At 41.3% G+C, this 13,564-nt stretch overlaps 1 protein-coding gene across 1 annotated transcript in view; it reads left to right on the top strand.

The window, feature by feature from the left end:
* The first annotated feature begins 7,045 nt into the window (after window positions 1-7,045).
* LOC107296928 overlaps window positions 7,046-13,564 on the top strand; it is an 87,255-nt gene continuing 80,736 nt past the window's right edge. The window contains exon 1 of the mRNA XM_015826286.1: window positions 7,046-7,265. Within this exon, the coding sequence (XP_015681772.1) occupies window positions 7,046-7,265 (220 nt within the window). The remainder of the gene's footprint in view (window positions 7,266-13,564) is intronic.

The raw sequence follows: 13,564 nt of genomic DNA, 5'->3' as shown, positions 1-13,564 counted from the left end.
GGAGGTCATCTCGTCCAACCCACTGCTCAGGCAGGAAACCCTATACCATTTCAGACAAATCATTGTCCAATCTCTTCTTAAAAACTTCCAGTGTTGGAGCATTCACAACTTCTGGAGGCAAGCTATTCCATTGGTTTATTGTTCTTACTGCTAGGAAATTTCTTCGTAGTTTTAGGTTGGTTCACTCCTTGATTAATTTCCATCCATTGCTTCTTGTCCTGCCTTCAGGTGCTTTGGACAACAGGTAGGAGCCCCTGAGATATTGGAACAGTGTTATCATGTCACCCCTCGTCCTTCTCTTCATTTAGCTAGAATACCCAATTCCTGCAACTTTGTATGTTTTATCCTCCAGTCCCCAATAATCTTTATTGCTTTTCTCTGCACTCTTTCTACAGTCTCAATGTTGTTTTTATAATGTGGAAACCAAAACTGGATGCAGTATTCCAAGAGTAGTCTTACTAACACAACCTTAATATTCGTAACTGCAGAAACATCTACGTCACAAACACTGAGAACCCTATTAGTTTTAGGTTGCTGGAGGACAGAATTGTTCAGTATCAATTAACTCTTTGTCCCCATTATTCAGTTTAAATGCTTCATCAGAAACCCCCTGAATTTAACACTAAGTAGCTCAGTCCCTCTTTATTGTTTATCGGTAGTAGCATACAGTTGACTTTTCAGTACTATCTATTGACAGAGAGGACATGCTGTATTCATACAGTTAACTGCAAAATAATATTTATTTTATTTTTATTTATTTTTTGGATTTATATCCCGCCCTTCTCCCGTAGGACACAGGGCTTCCACTGTGTGTTTAAATTAACACATTATGGAACATCTAAAAGTATCTGGTAAGGTGTTCGCGCTTCAGAGAGAATTTGGGATTCTCTGAAAAAGTAACACATTTGGCGTTTGTCCATATGATAATAGTTGTTTTTCTCCCACTCCTATTACATGCTGGAAAATGGTATGGTAAATACCGGCCCTCTAGGCAGCCATCTTATACAGCCAGCGTGTCATTTGTACTGTGTGGTGCAGCTGCTGGCAAACAATTTTTTTTCCCTCTTTTAAAGCTTTTTTAATTCTTGCAAAATAATATTTTGCAATTATTATGAGCGTTCGCCTGCAAATGAAATTTGTGTGTGTGTGTGTATGTGTTTTGTTCATATTTTAAGCAGCCAATTAGGGATTCATATACTCTTTCACCATGCCCGTTTGCATAAGTCTAAGCTCTCTTTTGTACTGTAATTAATTCCAATTCTTTCTGAGGCACTTCTGATATGTTAATCGTGTCCTCAAATATCACAAGATGCAAAGCAGAGAGTGTGTGTGTGTTTAATCCCACACGAAGGAACGTCTTTAGTTTTTGTTTTTTGTTTTAATGTGTTTGCACTTAATGCTGAAATGAAGCAATTAAAGGGTGTGTCCACACCTGTTTATTAAAATTAGCCCTTTGCTGGGGGGGGGGGGGAAGAATAGGCCTCAGGCCTGTTGCCTTGAAGAGTCCTTCCAAGTCAGTAGATTACATGACTAATCTGCTGTGATGACCAGGGAAGAGTTACTTCATGAGGGATGAAAGGTGAAGGTAACAAAATGTCCAGAGATGCCTCTAGCTTTTTTTTGTTTTTTAATGTATGGTACTAGATCAGTGTTTCTCAACCTTGACCATTTTAAGGCATGTGGACTTCAACTCCCAGAATTCCACAGCCAGCAATGCTGGCTGTGGAATTCTGGGAGTTGAAGTCCACATGCCTTAAAATGGTCAAGGTTGAGAAACACTGTACTAGATGCTAGTTGCATGTGCTATGTATACTCTAAACCAGGGGTCTTCAAACTTGTCCCTTTCATGACTTGTGGACTTCAACTCCCAGAATCCCTCAGCCAACATGCCTGGCTGAGGAATTCTGGGGGTTGAAGTCCACAAGTCATAAAACAGTCAAGTTGGAATACCCCTGCCTTAAAGCATCCTGGCTGAGGAATTCTGGGAGTTGAAGTCCACAAGTCATAAAAGGGTCAAGTTGGAAGACCCCTGCTTGTGGACTTCAACTCCCAGAATTTCTCAGCCAGCATGCCTGGCTGAGGAATTCTGGGAGTTGAAGTCCACAAGTCATCAAAGGGCCGAGTTTGAAGACCCCTGCTGTAGACAGCAGGAGAAAAGCTCGCAGCTATGCTTCTCAAAGGTGTGAAAATTGCCTACTCCAGGGACATGGCGAGGACATCCTTGAGCTCTGAACAGGAAAAGGATGGAGTAAAGGCACTCTGAAATCCCCACCCTAAGGCTCCAGTCAAATAATTCCACCAGAAAGCTCTTCAAGAAATGTCTCGTAATGCGAGAAGACAGAGGGTGAACATGAGCACGGAGAAAGGAGAGTGAAGATTCAGTGAAGGGTGAGCTGGGCAGCGAAATAGGTTTTCTGCCTCTAGATATTTTAAGAATTGAAAAGGAGAATCATGAGTGTCCTTGTAGCATATAACAGAGGTTCCTCAACCTTTTGAGCACCAGGGACCAGTTCCGTGGAGAGAGGTTTTTCCGTGGACCGGAGCGTGTGTGGTTTTATGTACTGCCGACATCCCACGGATGGGGCTTTGCTTGTTTGTGCGGACGGGATGCTGGCATGCCACGGCCCGGTGCCGGTCCACAGACTGGGGGGTTGAGGATCCCTGGCGTATAAGACAGGTCTCACTGCAGAACATTTTCATGCCTGCCTCCCACATCATCTCCCACAGGAACTAAACCTTTTCCTAATCAAGCTTTTATATTTATTCTTAGTCAATCTTAATCTACCACTGTACACAGTCCTCAACTTACAACAGTTCGTTTAGTGACCGTTCCAAGCTACAACGGCACTGGAAAAAGTGACCCAGGACCGTTTCTCACAGTTGCGTCCTTTGCAGCGTCCCTGTGGTCACATGATCAGAATTCAGGTGCTTGGCAACTGGTTCCTACTTATGTCCCAAGGTCACGTGACCCCGTTTTGCGACCGTCTGAGACTCAAAGTCAATGGGGGGAAGCCAAATTCACTTAACAACCGGGTTACTAGCTTATCAGCTGCAGGGATTCGCTTAGCAACGGTGGCAAGAAAGGTCGTAAAAATGAGGCAAGACTCACTTAACAAATGTTTCACTTAAAAACCACGGTCATAAGCCGAGGACTATCTGTAAATGCTTCTAATGTGACGGGTGGAATCCTACGCAACATATATCTTTTTGGTATAAATTTCAGTCTCCTCCATGGTTGTTGCTGGATTCGCCCTCAAAGTTTTGAAGCATTTGTTCTCATGCAGGAATAATCCATAAACTCTATGAGCTAATTGAGAAGATTATGCACCTTGAAAAGTGCTGCTGCTAAAACGATGCACCCTCCTAACAAGTATTATCTTTCCTATTCATTGGGAGGGGGGGCGGAAATAACACGATAGAAAGAGCAGAATAAAAGGAATCACTTTGTTTACTCGCTTCTTTGGAAATTCAGCTTCATGCCAGGAACCTCAGACGTTTATTAGATGGATTGTTTAAATTGTATGCTGTCCAGGAGCCACTGCTGTGAAATAGTTGGCATATAAATAGTTGAAACAAACAAATAATTCAAATAACATCCTAAGATATAATAAAACACAGTTTAAGGTGTTTATTTGATTTGGTATTCTTCCTAATGCATCAATAGCTAGAGGGGTTACTTCACAAGAGCTTTTGCATTCTATTTTTATTGCTATATCTGTCTGTCTGTCTGTCTATCTGTCTATCAATCATCTCTCTTTCTGTCTGTCTCTTGATCGCTCACTCTATAACATTTGTCTTTCTCTCTCTCTTCTCTCTCTATCAATGCACCACCTGCCTACCTACCTACCTACCTACCTACCTACCTACCTACCTACCTAGCTAGCTAGCTAGCTAGCTAGCTAGCTATCATTTGTCTTTTGCTGTCTGTCTGTCTGTCTACATTATCTATCATCTCTCTATATATATCATCTCTCTGTATATATCTATATCTATATCTCTATATATATCTATATCTGTATCATCTATATCTATATCATCTATATCTATCTATATCTATATCTATATAAATCATCTATCATCTATCATGTCTGTCTGTCTGTCTATCTCTATCTCTATCTCTATCTCTTCTCTATCTATCTATCTATCTATCTATCTATCTATCTATCTATCTATCTATCTATCTATCTATCTATCTATCTACCTACCTACCTACCTACCTACCTACCTACCTACCTACCTACCTACCTACCTATCATCTATCAATCATCTTACTCTTGCATTGGATGTGCTTTATTCTAGATGGCCATTTGTATGTCATTCTTTTCAACAACTTCTTTCAATGTCGTGATTATATCACATTTGAGAAACTCAGAAATTATAATTTTGGTGCAGATGCCAGTGGATCATAGCGTTGTTATTTACAGCCAATCTGTTATTATGTGTGTTTTTAAAAAAATATTCATGGCAGAATAGCATCGCACCAAGAAGAAACAGCAAGAATAACATCTTTATTATTATTCCACTCCACTCCATTTTTGCCAAAACACAGGGCATGCACTGAGGGTTCAAGCTGAGGCATTGGAAGTGAAAAGGAAGAAAAATAATTTAAAAAAAGATCTCAGCCGTATGTCCTTAAAGTTACAGTATTTTAATGGTGACAAGATGAAAGAAATAGTCTCTGAAAGTGTTGTTAATCTTGCCACATAAACTTAATTCTTTCCTCATCCTCTGCAGCCAATTGGAATGACTGGTTTTATGTAGACATATTTCAAAAAATAAATGAAAACTTTTCTTTCCCTTCCCTTAGCCTTCAATTTTGATAAATACTTCATGATGAAGTTCTTTTTTTTTCCCCACCTCTTATTTGAGACAAATGGAGTTATACCTTGGTGAGAAGAGGCTGAGGTAAAAAACAAGAAAACAATCCCTATAGCTAGGCTACATTTCATTAATCAGGAGCCCATCTTTCTCAGATAAAATATTGAATATCTACTAGACCTAACTGACTAGAAAATGAAGATTCCCATGCAAAGCAAAGCATGCTTAGACATGAAATAATTATATTTGGGGTTGTCATTCTATGAAAAACGAATGTCTTTTGATACTGTAGTCACGGCCACAGAGCAAACTGCATGCAAGGTATTTCACTGAAATACAGATAGCCCTGGACTTTGTTGTTGTTGTTAGTTGCGAAGTCCTGTGTCTGACCCATCGTGACCCCATGGACCACGTTCCTCCAGGCCTTCCTGTCCTCTACCATCTTCTGGAGTCCATTGAAGCTCACGCCTGCTGCTTCAGTGACTCCACCCAGCCACCTCCTTCTCTGTCGTCCCCTTCTTCTATTGCCCTCAATCTTTCCCAGCATTAGGCTCTTCTCCAGTGAGTCCTTCCTTCTCATTAGGTGGCCAAAGGACTTGAGTTTCCACTTCAGGATCTGGCCTTCTAAAGAGCAGTCAGGGTTGATCTCCTCTAGGACTGACCGGTTGGATTGCCTTGCAGTCCAGGGGACTTACAGCCCTCCATTTAGTGTCTGTTCAGAGTTATAACACACTGAAAATGAGTGAATTATGACCGTTTTTCACACTGTGGCAGCATCCTCGTGGTCACGTGATCAAAATTCAAACGCTTGGCAACTGACTCGTATTTATGATGGTTGCAGAGTCCCGGGGTCCCGTGATGTCTTTTTGTGACCTTCTGACAAGCAAAGTCAAAGGGGCAGGCCAGATTCACTTAACAACCACATTACCGATTTAACAACTGCAGCAATTCACTTAACAACAGGGTCAAGAAAGGCCGCAAAATCCACTTAACAAATATCTCATTGAGCAACATAAATTTTGGGCTCAATTGTGCTCATAAGCTGAGGGCTACCTGTATCTGCTACCTTTTAGAGCTGGCAGATTCTGAAAATGGTTCTCCCACTGTTTATAAATCTTTGTGAAAAAAGAGAAAGAGGGATTAAGCTAAAGGTGGGGTCCACAACCCCTGGGCTGCAGTCCAGTACCATGAGCTGTTCAGAACCAGGCTACGGAAGTTGGAATTGGGCATGTCTAGTTTAATGAAGAGAAGGACGAGGGGGGACATGATAGCAGTGTTCCAGTAGCTCAGGGGTTGCCCCAAAGAAGAGGAAGTCAAGCTATTCTCCAAAGCACCTGAGGGCAGGACAAGAAGCAATGGATGGAAACTAACCAAAGAGAGAAGCAACCTATAACTAAGGAGAAACTTCCTGACAGTTAGAACAATTAACCAGTGGAACAACTTGCCTCCAGAAGCTGTGAATGCTCCAACACTCGAATAATGCTTTATTACTTCTTAAAGTTGCCCAAAAGTGTTGGCTTATAAAAGGAAAGAGAAACAGAATGAAACTTTTGTCTGCCTCTTTCCATTAACGGTAAATCACCACCCTTTCCTAATGGCAGAATATTCCTCCGCTCCAATTTAAACTTGGCATCCAACCACCGTTTTAAATTCCTTCCTCTCTTAAAATTACAGAACAAATCTGGGCTGAATAATTTAACTCTGGTATTGTTCAAAATGCAAGCTTTTTAAAAAAAAAAGAAAAGGGAAAGAAAGAAAGTACCAAACAACATGAAAAAGGTCAACTTTAGGAGGCGTGTGTCACATTCTTGATCTGAGAAAGAGCCATATCAAATACAGTAATGGCTCCTATTTTCATTTCCCATCCCTCCCCCCCCTGTCCTTGTGAAAATGAGCAAGATGGCTTCACCCAGGTTCGTTGCAGAGTTGACAACACCTTCACGTGTGGAAGTGTTTTTCTTCCATTCACTTCTCTCTAGTCTCCAGGCACTTTATTTTTTATTTGTTCAGTTTCACTGCGAATATTTGAAAGAAATGGTGCACCCGACCGGATATTAATGGCTCAGTGGCTACCAAATGCTGTTTTCTAACACCCAGGGAGAGAGGGTGTGTATATATGAAACCACCCTGCAGGATGCAATTTATCTTCAGCTGCTTTGCAAGTCAGAACATATTGCATCTCTCTGTAGGGTCCTCTCTGTGGTGTCCAAATCACTCAGTATCAGAAATGGAAATTGACCTTTCGTCCTTTCTCATACTTAGATTTGTTGGAATTGCACAATGCTTTGGGGATAAATTGGTGAAAGATGCCTTGAAGCAGAACGAGCACGAACATGGCCCCGGCGTGGCACTCTTTAAAGCAGCCACAGCTTTTGTGGATGTGATGGAAGATAGTGAGGAGGTGGATTTCAAGGGGAGTAAAAGGCAATCCAGCCTAGATAATAGATGTGAGCAAAAGAGGGTGAAGAGAATTGCTTCTCAACTTTCCAAAAAATGCTGGGCGGGGAGGGAATCAGTTTGGTATGCAGAGTTCAAAGATTAAGAAGCCAGACCATGAGATTCAAGGACGTTATATACCAGACCTAGAGATGCTTACTCATAACAATATTTTTCCACTTGATTGCACAACGGTGACCTGACCCAGAGGGAGGTTGCAGAATTCAATGCTTTTACTATGTGGATCTATGTGGCCAGAGCTGGTTTCACCTTCATAATGTGCCAAATTGGTGCACTCAATAAAGTTCTGCGTTAAGAGATTGGAACGTCTTGAAGATGTTTGCTTGGTTGGGTTCATCAGTCATGGGACCCATGACACACCTTTCTTAATAGCTCACAGAATATTTTGTAGATGCAGATAGTAGAGTATTAAGGTCTGGCAAGATTCTGCCTATAGGTGCGAAACAATAAAGAATTCAGCTTGAAAGAATCACCACATGTAATTTCCAGTTTTGACACCCGGACAAGTGGCAGCTTGCGTTGCAATCGTGTCAGAAGCACCAAGGTGCTTCTGGGTTGAAAAGATTAGCCGATGACATCACCAATGCCTGGGGAATGCCCAAGTTGGGGGCTTCTTTCAGGTCCCCAGCAGGAGCTGGAGCAAAGGACAGGTGCTCACCCCACCGTACAGCAGCACCTGGGTCTCGAACACAACCTGCTTGTCAATCCAATGTCCTAACCACCCAAGCCACCATGTTCCTAGAGTGGCCATTTCAGACATGCACTCCAAAGTGTCCTAGATTTTCTTTCATGATAAGTCTGGACGGTATATACTGTTAGGAGTTGAGAAAATTCATTATCTTTTCTGTGGTTGGTGTTTTTATTACCCAAAATAATCTAATCCCTTCTTTCCAAGGAATATGACCTAATAATAATAAAAAATAATCTAATAATTCCTTCTTCTCAAGGAAATGGATCTCTGTCTCCCCACCTCCCTCCCCATGTCTATTTTTGCTGTTGTTAGTTGCGAAGTCGTGTCCGACCCATCGCGACCCCATGGACAACGTTCCTCCAGACCTTCCTGTCCTCTACCACCTTCTGGAGTCCATTTAAGCTCACGCCTACTGCTTCAGTGACTCCATCCAGCCACCTCATTCTCTGTCGTCCCCTTCTTCTATTGCCCTCCATCTTTCCCAGGATTAAGCCCTTCTCCAGTGAGTCCTTCCTTCTCATTAGGTGGCCAAAGTACTTGAGTTTCAACTTCAGGATCTGGCCTTCTAAAGAGCAGTCGGAGTTGATCTCCTCTAGGACTGACCGGTTTGATCGCCTTGCAGTCCAGGGGACTCGCAGGAGTCTTCTCCAGCACCCTAGTTCAAAGGCCTCAATTCTTTTGCGCTCAGCCTTTCTTATGGTCCAACTTTCACAGCCAATTTACGAGGATAATCCTGTAGTTTACATCCTTAATTTTACCCATTTGCATGCCATGCTTTAAAAAGAGATTGGTTCTTTGGAGAATCACCAGTATTGTTATTGTTGTCATTATCGTTGTTATTTTGCTTCTTGCTTTGTTCCTCTCAACCTCCCGCTCGCTCACCCCAACATTTTTTATTATTATTATTTCAAAGCTTTTTCGGTCACACTCTTTTACCCTTAGATGTTTCAATTATGCAGCAACAAGGTGGATGTGTTGTTTGCTTTGTTGAGCTGGTTCCATTTTGCCACCTCAGCTTTGCAAGCAGTTGCCTATTTTTAACTTCAAAAGCACTCTGCCCCCCCTTGAATTTTAGAAAACAAACATGTTTCTATAGGAAGGGAGGTGAGGCTAGCTCCCTGCCTGCCAGATTGTATTTATTCTTCCCATCCCATTTTTTTTCTTCTCCTAAAACTTGGCCTGTTAAAATAAATTTGGTGAAAGGGTTTTTTCTTCTATTTAATATGGGTTTGGGGTTTTTTTTTGGGGGGGGGGCTGGCTTAGGAGCCATATTTTATTGGAGAAATGTGTCCAGCACATTTATAGGAAAATAATAATAATAATAATAATAATAATAATAATAATGATGATGATGATGATGATGATGATGATGATGATGATGATGATGATGATGATGATGATGATTGATGATGATGATGATGATGGAAGGGACCTTGGAGGTCCAACTCCCTGCTCAGGCAGGAAACCCTATACCATTTCAGACAAATGGCTGTCCAGTCTCTTCTTAAAAACTTCCAGTGTTGGAGCATTCACCGCTTCTGGAGGCAGGTGGTTCCACTGGTTAATTGTTCTAACTGTCAGGAAGTTTCTCCTTAGTTCTAGGTTGCTTCTCTCCTTGATTAGTTTCCATCCGTTGCTTCTTGTCCTGCCTTCAGGCGCCTTGGAGAATAGCTTGACTCCCCCTTCTTTGGGGCAGCCCCTGAGATATTGGAACACTGCTATCATGTCCCCCCTCGTCCTTCTCTTCATTAATCTAGACATACCCAATTCCAGAAACTGTTCTTTGTATGTTTTAGCCTCCAGTCTTCTAATCATCTTTGTTGCTCTTCTCTGTACTCTTTCTAGAGTCTCAGCATCTTTTTTACATTGTGGTGACCAAAACTGGATGCCATATTCCAAGTGTGGCCTTACCAAGGCATTGTAAAGTGGTATTAATACTTCACGTATTTTTTTTTAAATTGTTATTTATTGGTTAATCTATCTCATGATTCAGTATCCTTGTTTGTTTTCATGGGATGTTAATAGTCATCAGAATTTTCAAAGGAGCTCTGTTTTTAAAACTGTATTTCAATACTTCACATCACTGTCTTCTATTTTGTTGACTGTGCTACCCATCTATCTGGATTTCCATGAATATTGCATGCCCATGTTTTGATTTACTTGCTTGGGGTTATGACCCATTTCGTTAGAGCTGACTGCTTAATTAAGTTTCCAATTGTTTTTGTTTGTATCCACTGCCCTAGTTTTTTTGAAAGAATTACCCAACATGAAGCTTGCATACTTTTGTCCTTGTCCCATCAATGACATTGTCCTCTAATCAGTTGCCCCCCCCCACACACGTACAATCCCACACCTCTCTTATTAGCTGTGCACTTGATGAGATTTTAATTTCGAGACACTTTGGAGATGCTCAACAGGACATTAAATTCATATTGATCACGTAGTCACAAAACTGTTTAGAAGGGACAGCGTTACAGTATTTAATTCCCTGTCTAATATTTGGAAAGCAGCTGGCTTAAACCATTTGGTTGTCTTAGCCCAAAACTAATTTTGCTGTCTTACCCAGTCATTAGCTTCCAAATAAATCCACTGACATGTATGAAATGAGATAAAAGAAGTTGTCCTTGTCCTTTGCTCTAAAGCAAAGTAGTTTCTGATTACATTACATTTTCCATAATTCCGCTGTCTCAGGTGGACACGAATATATATATATATATATATATAATAAATAAAGTGTAACAGTCTGAAATTTTGGAATAATATCAAGAATAGTCTTGATTCTTGATTTTGGAGTCCTTCCATATTCGTTCAATCATACCCAAGCTTCCTTGCCAACTGTTATAGTCTGTCTGTGAGCTTCGTAATGAGGTATGAGGACAATTTGTAATCAGAGTACATTTCAGCTTCCATAAATTGTTAACTATTTCTGCTGGGGTAAGTGTGAGTTACACTCTAAACCAGACATGTCAAACTCGCGATGTCGCGCAACGTATCGGGACCGTTTTGCCATTGCCGGCAACGGGGTGGGCGTGGCTTCCATGTTGAAGGACCTTGCATGTAAAAAGTCCAATTCGCTTTGCTGTGAGTTGGGCAGTGCTTTATCTCATTCCTGGCTACTAATCAAACTAATAACTTAATGTATTAGATCAGTGGTGGCGAACCTATGGCACGGGTGCCAGAGGCTGCACTCAGAGCCCTCTCTGTGGGCACATGAGCCATCGCCCCAGTCCTAGGCCTTCAGCTGGGTTTTATAAAACCTTTTCGCTTTAAGCCTCCACCACTGTGTGCAAAAAAAAAGAGGTTCAATCAATCAGTCAATTTCAACTTCTTGCGGGAGAAAAAAAAGATCTTGCAAAGTTGGAATTGATTGATTGAACTTTTTAGTCCCACACAGTCTGCCATTACCACCACAGTCACGCCCACCCAATGGGCCACACCCACCCGGCACCTGACGATGCATAAGTGGGTTTTGGGTGCAGTTTGGGCACTCGGTCTCTAAAAGGTTCGCCATCACTGTATTAGATCCACATCTGAAGCCCAGGGATATGATGGAATCTTATTCCCTGCATATGTTGAAGAGCTTTTATGATGCTTTGACTGCTGTATTCGTATTGTGTTTTCAAGTTGGTTTTAGTAGTTGTATATATTTTATTTATTTTAAGCTTGTGCACCACATCCCAGAGTCACAGACCTGAGATGAGCTGCCATATAAATTGAATATATAAACTCACAAAAACACATTGTCCCGTTAACAATAAAAATCTGTGAGTAACAGCAGCCAAAGGCAGTTGCATTTTTGGTCAAACCAGGTGATCTGTTGTTTGTTTGATTGATTTTTGACACAGTAACCATTTGCTAATAATTGCCCAAAACTGCATTTAATGTATCAATAAGGATACCAACATTAAATTGAGGAGACGGGTGCAGGGAATCACTTTAAAATTTGGAATAATTTATACCTGTTGTAGTTTTATAAATTGCTCGTAATTCCCATCTTTCGTTTCCTATTAAATCTATTTCATGTTGTCAGAAGAATAATTTGGGGGTCCCATTTTGAGCCGGGGTTGCTCCAGAAGAATAAACCAGAATGAAATCCACACATGCAGCGTGGAAAGGAGATGATTTATTTATCCCCAATAGCAAACAGGTTCGCTTCTGGGGTAGCTACAGACAAATGAGGTATGGAGAGGTTGATTTATAAGACAGGACTTAAAACATCTCTCATGTCAAGTTGGAACCTGGGTAACTTCGTGACACACCTGTAAGTGTTTGTGGGCAATAAGATGGAAGTAGTTTGCTTTCTTTTAACTCCCCACTTCAGTCCGCACTTCTAAAATTCCATCCAAGGAGTAACCAGATTCAATCGTGTTTAGGATTCGATCTCAAGCAAAGTTGATCAGATATTGCCACAAGGAGAAAAATAGGGGCCATATCCATAAAAGATGTATTCACTAATGCTCCTTACTCCAGAACTAGGGATTAATAGCAATGTAGGGACTATAGGAGACCCAACTTCAATTGAATCAATGTGTTGTCAGAAACACAATTGGGTCCTTCAAAGGCTCGCTTAGAGATGCTGGTGTGAGCTTGAGGGGCGTGGGTGTGTGTACGTGCTGGTTCTGGTGTGTGACTCCATCAAAAGGTCAATCTTAATTGCCCTTCCTTGTGTCTGTCAGCTTGCCTTTTTTGTACAGATGGGATCTGAGCAGCCTATTTGTGAGTTTGGGGTAGTGTGGATCAACGGGTTCTTTGTCTAGCTAATTACTTTTGCCCAGGTAATTGGTTTTTACTATTTATCAGATGACTGAGCAATCTTCATAGATATCTTTGTTAAAATGTACCCTGTTTGATTGCAACATAGTCTTGGTAGGTTATTTGAGACAGTGGAAGAAAAAAAATCTCCTGTGATTATTAAAATTCTTTCCACAATATATTAAAAGGGTGGTCTGGAGGGACCCTCCCCTCTTAAAAATTAGTCTCTTGGGACCTCTTTGTGGAAAATGAGCCATCTTTGATCAGCTGGCTCGTGATTTATACGGTGTTATTAAAAAAAATAGCCTAGGTTCAAAAAGTTGGTTGCAGAAAAGTTACCTTGGCTGTGGAACATGGAAGAGAATATGATCATAATTTGGAAATAGGTGTGCTGCAGTGATTAAACTTATGAAATGAAAGGCTTGTCTGTTTGGCTCTCCCAAAATTAGTCTTTCTTCTTCTTCTTCTTGTGCCATATCCGTTATCGGACGTTGGCGATCCTGTTTTTATCAGCAGCCGCGCCAAAAAGTGCTGCTGAGTTTTGTCCAAACCAGTCCCTTAGATTTTGAAGCCACAATGTTCTTCTTCTGCCTGGACCTCGTTTGCCTTCAATCTTTCCCTGGAGGATTAAATGGAGTATTGCTGTATTTTTCTGGGTGTCGCATCACATGTCTGAAATATTCTAATTTTTGTTTTTTAATTGTTTTGATGATTTCCCTTGGCTTTCCCAGGCGGCTTATCACCTCCTCATTTCTGATCTTGTCAACCCAGCTTATACGTAACAGCCGCCTGTAAATCCACATTTCAAATGCTTCTAGTCTCTTCAGGTGGCCTTCTGTCAGAGAC

Source organism: Protobothrops mucrosquamatus, unplaced genomic scaffold, assembly GCF_001527695.2.
Source record: "Protobothrops mucrosquamatus isolate PMUCROS unplaced genomic scaffold, P.Mucros_1.0 scaffold3035, whole genome shotgun sequence".
In the NCBI taxonomy this organism is placed as follows: Eukaryota; Metazoa; Chordata; class Lepidosauria; order Squamata; family Viperidae; genus Protobothrops; species Protobothrops mucrosquamatus.
The sequence above is the reverse complement of the archived record's forward strand: the minus strand, read 5'-3'. Positions and strand labels throughout refer to the sequence as shown.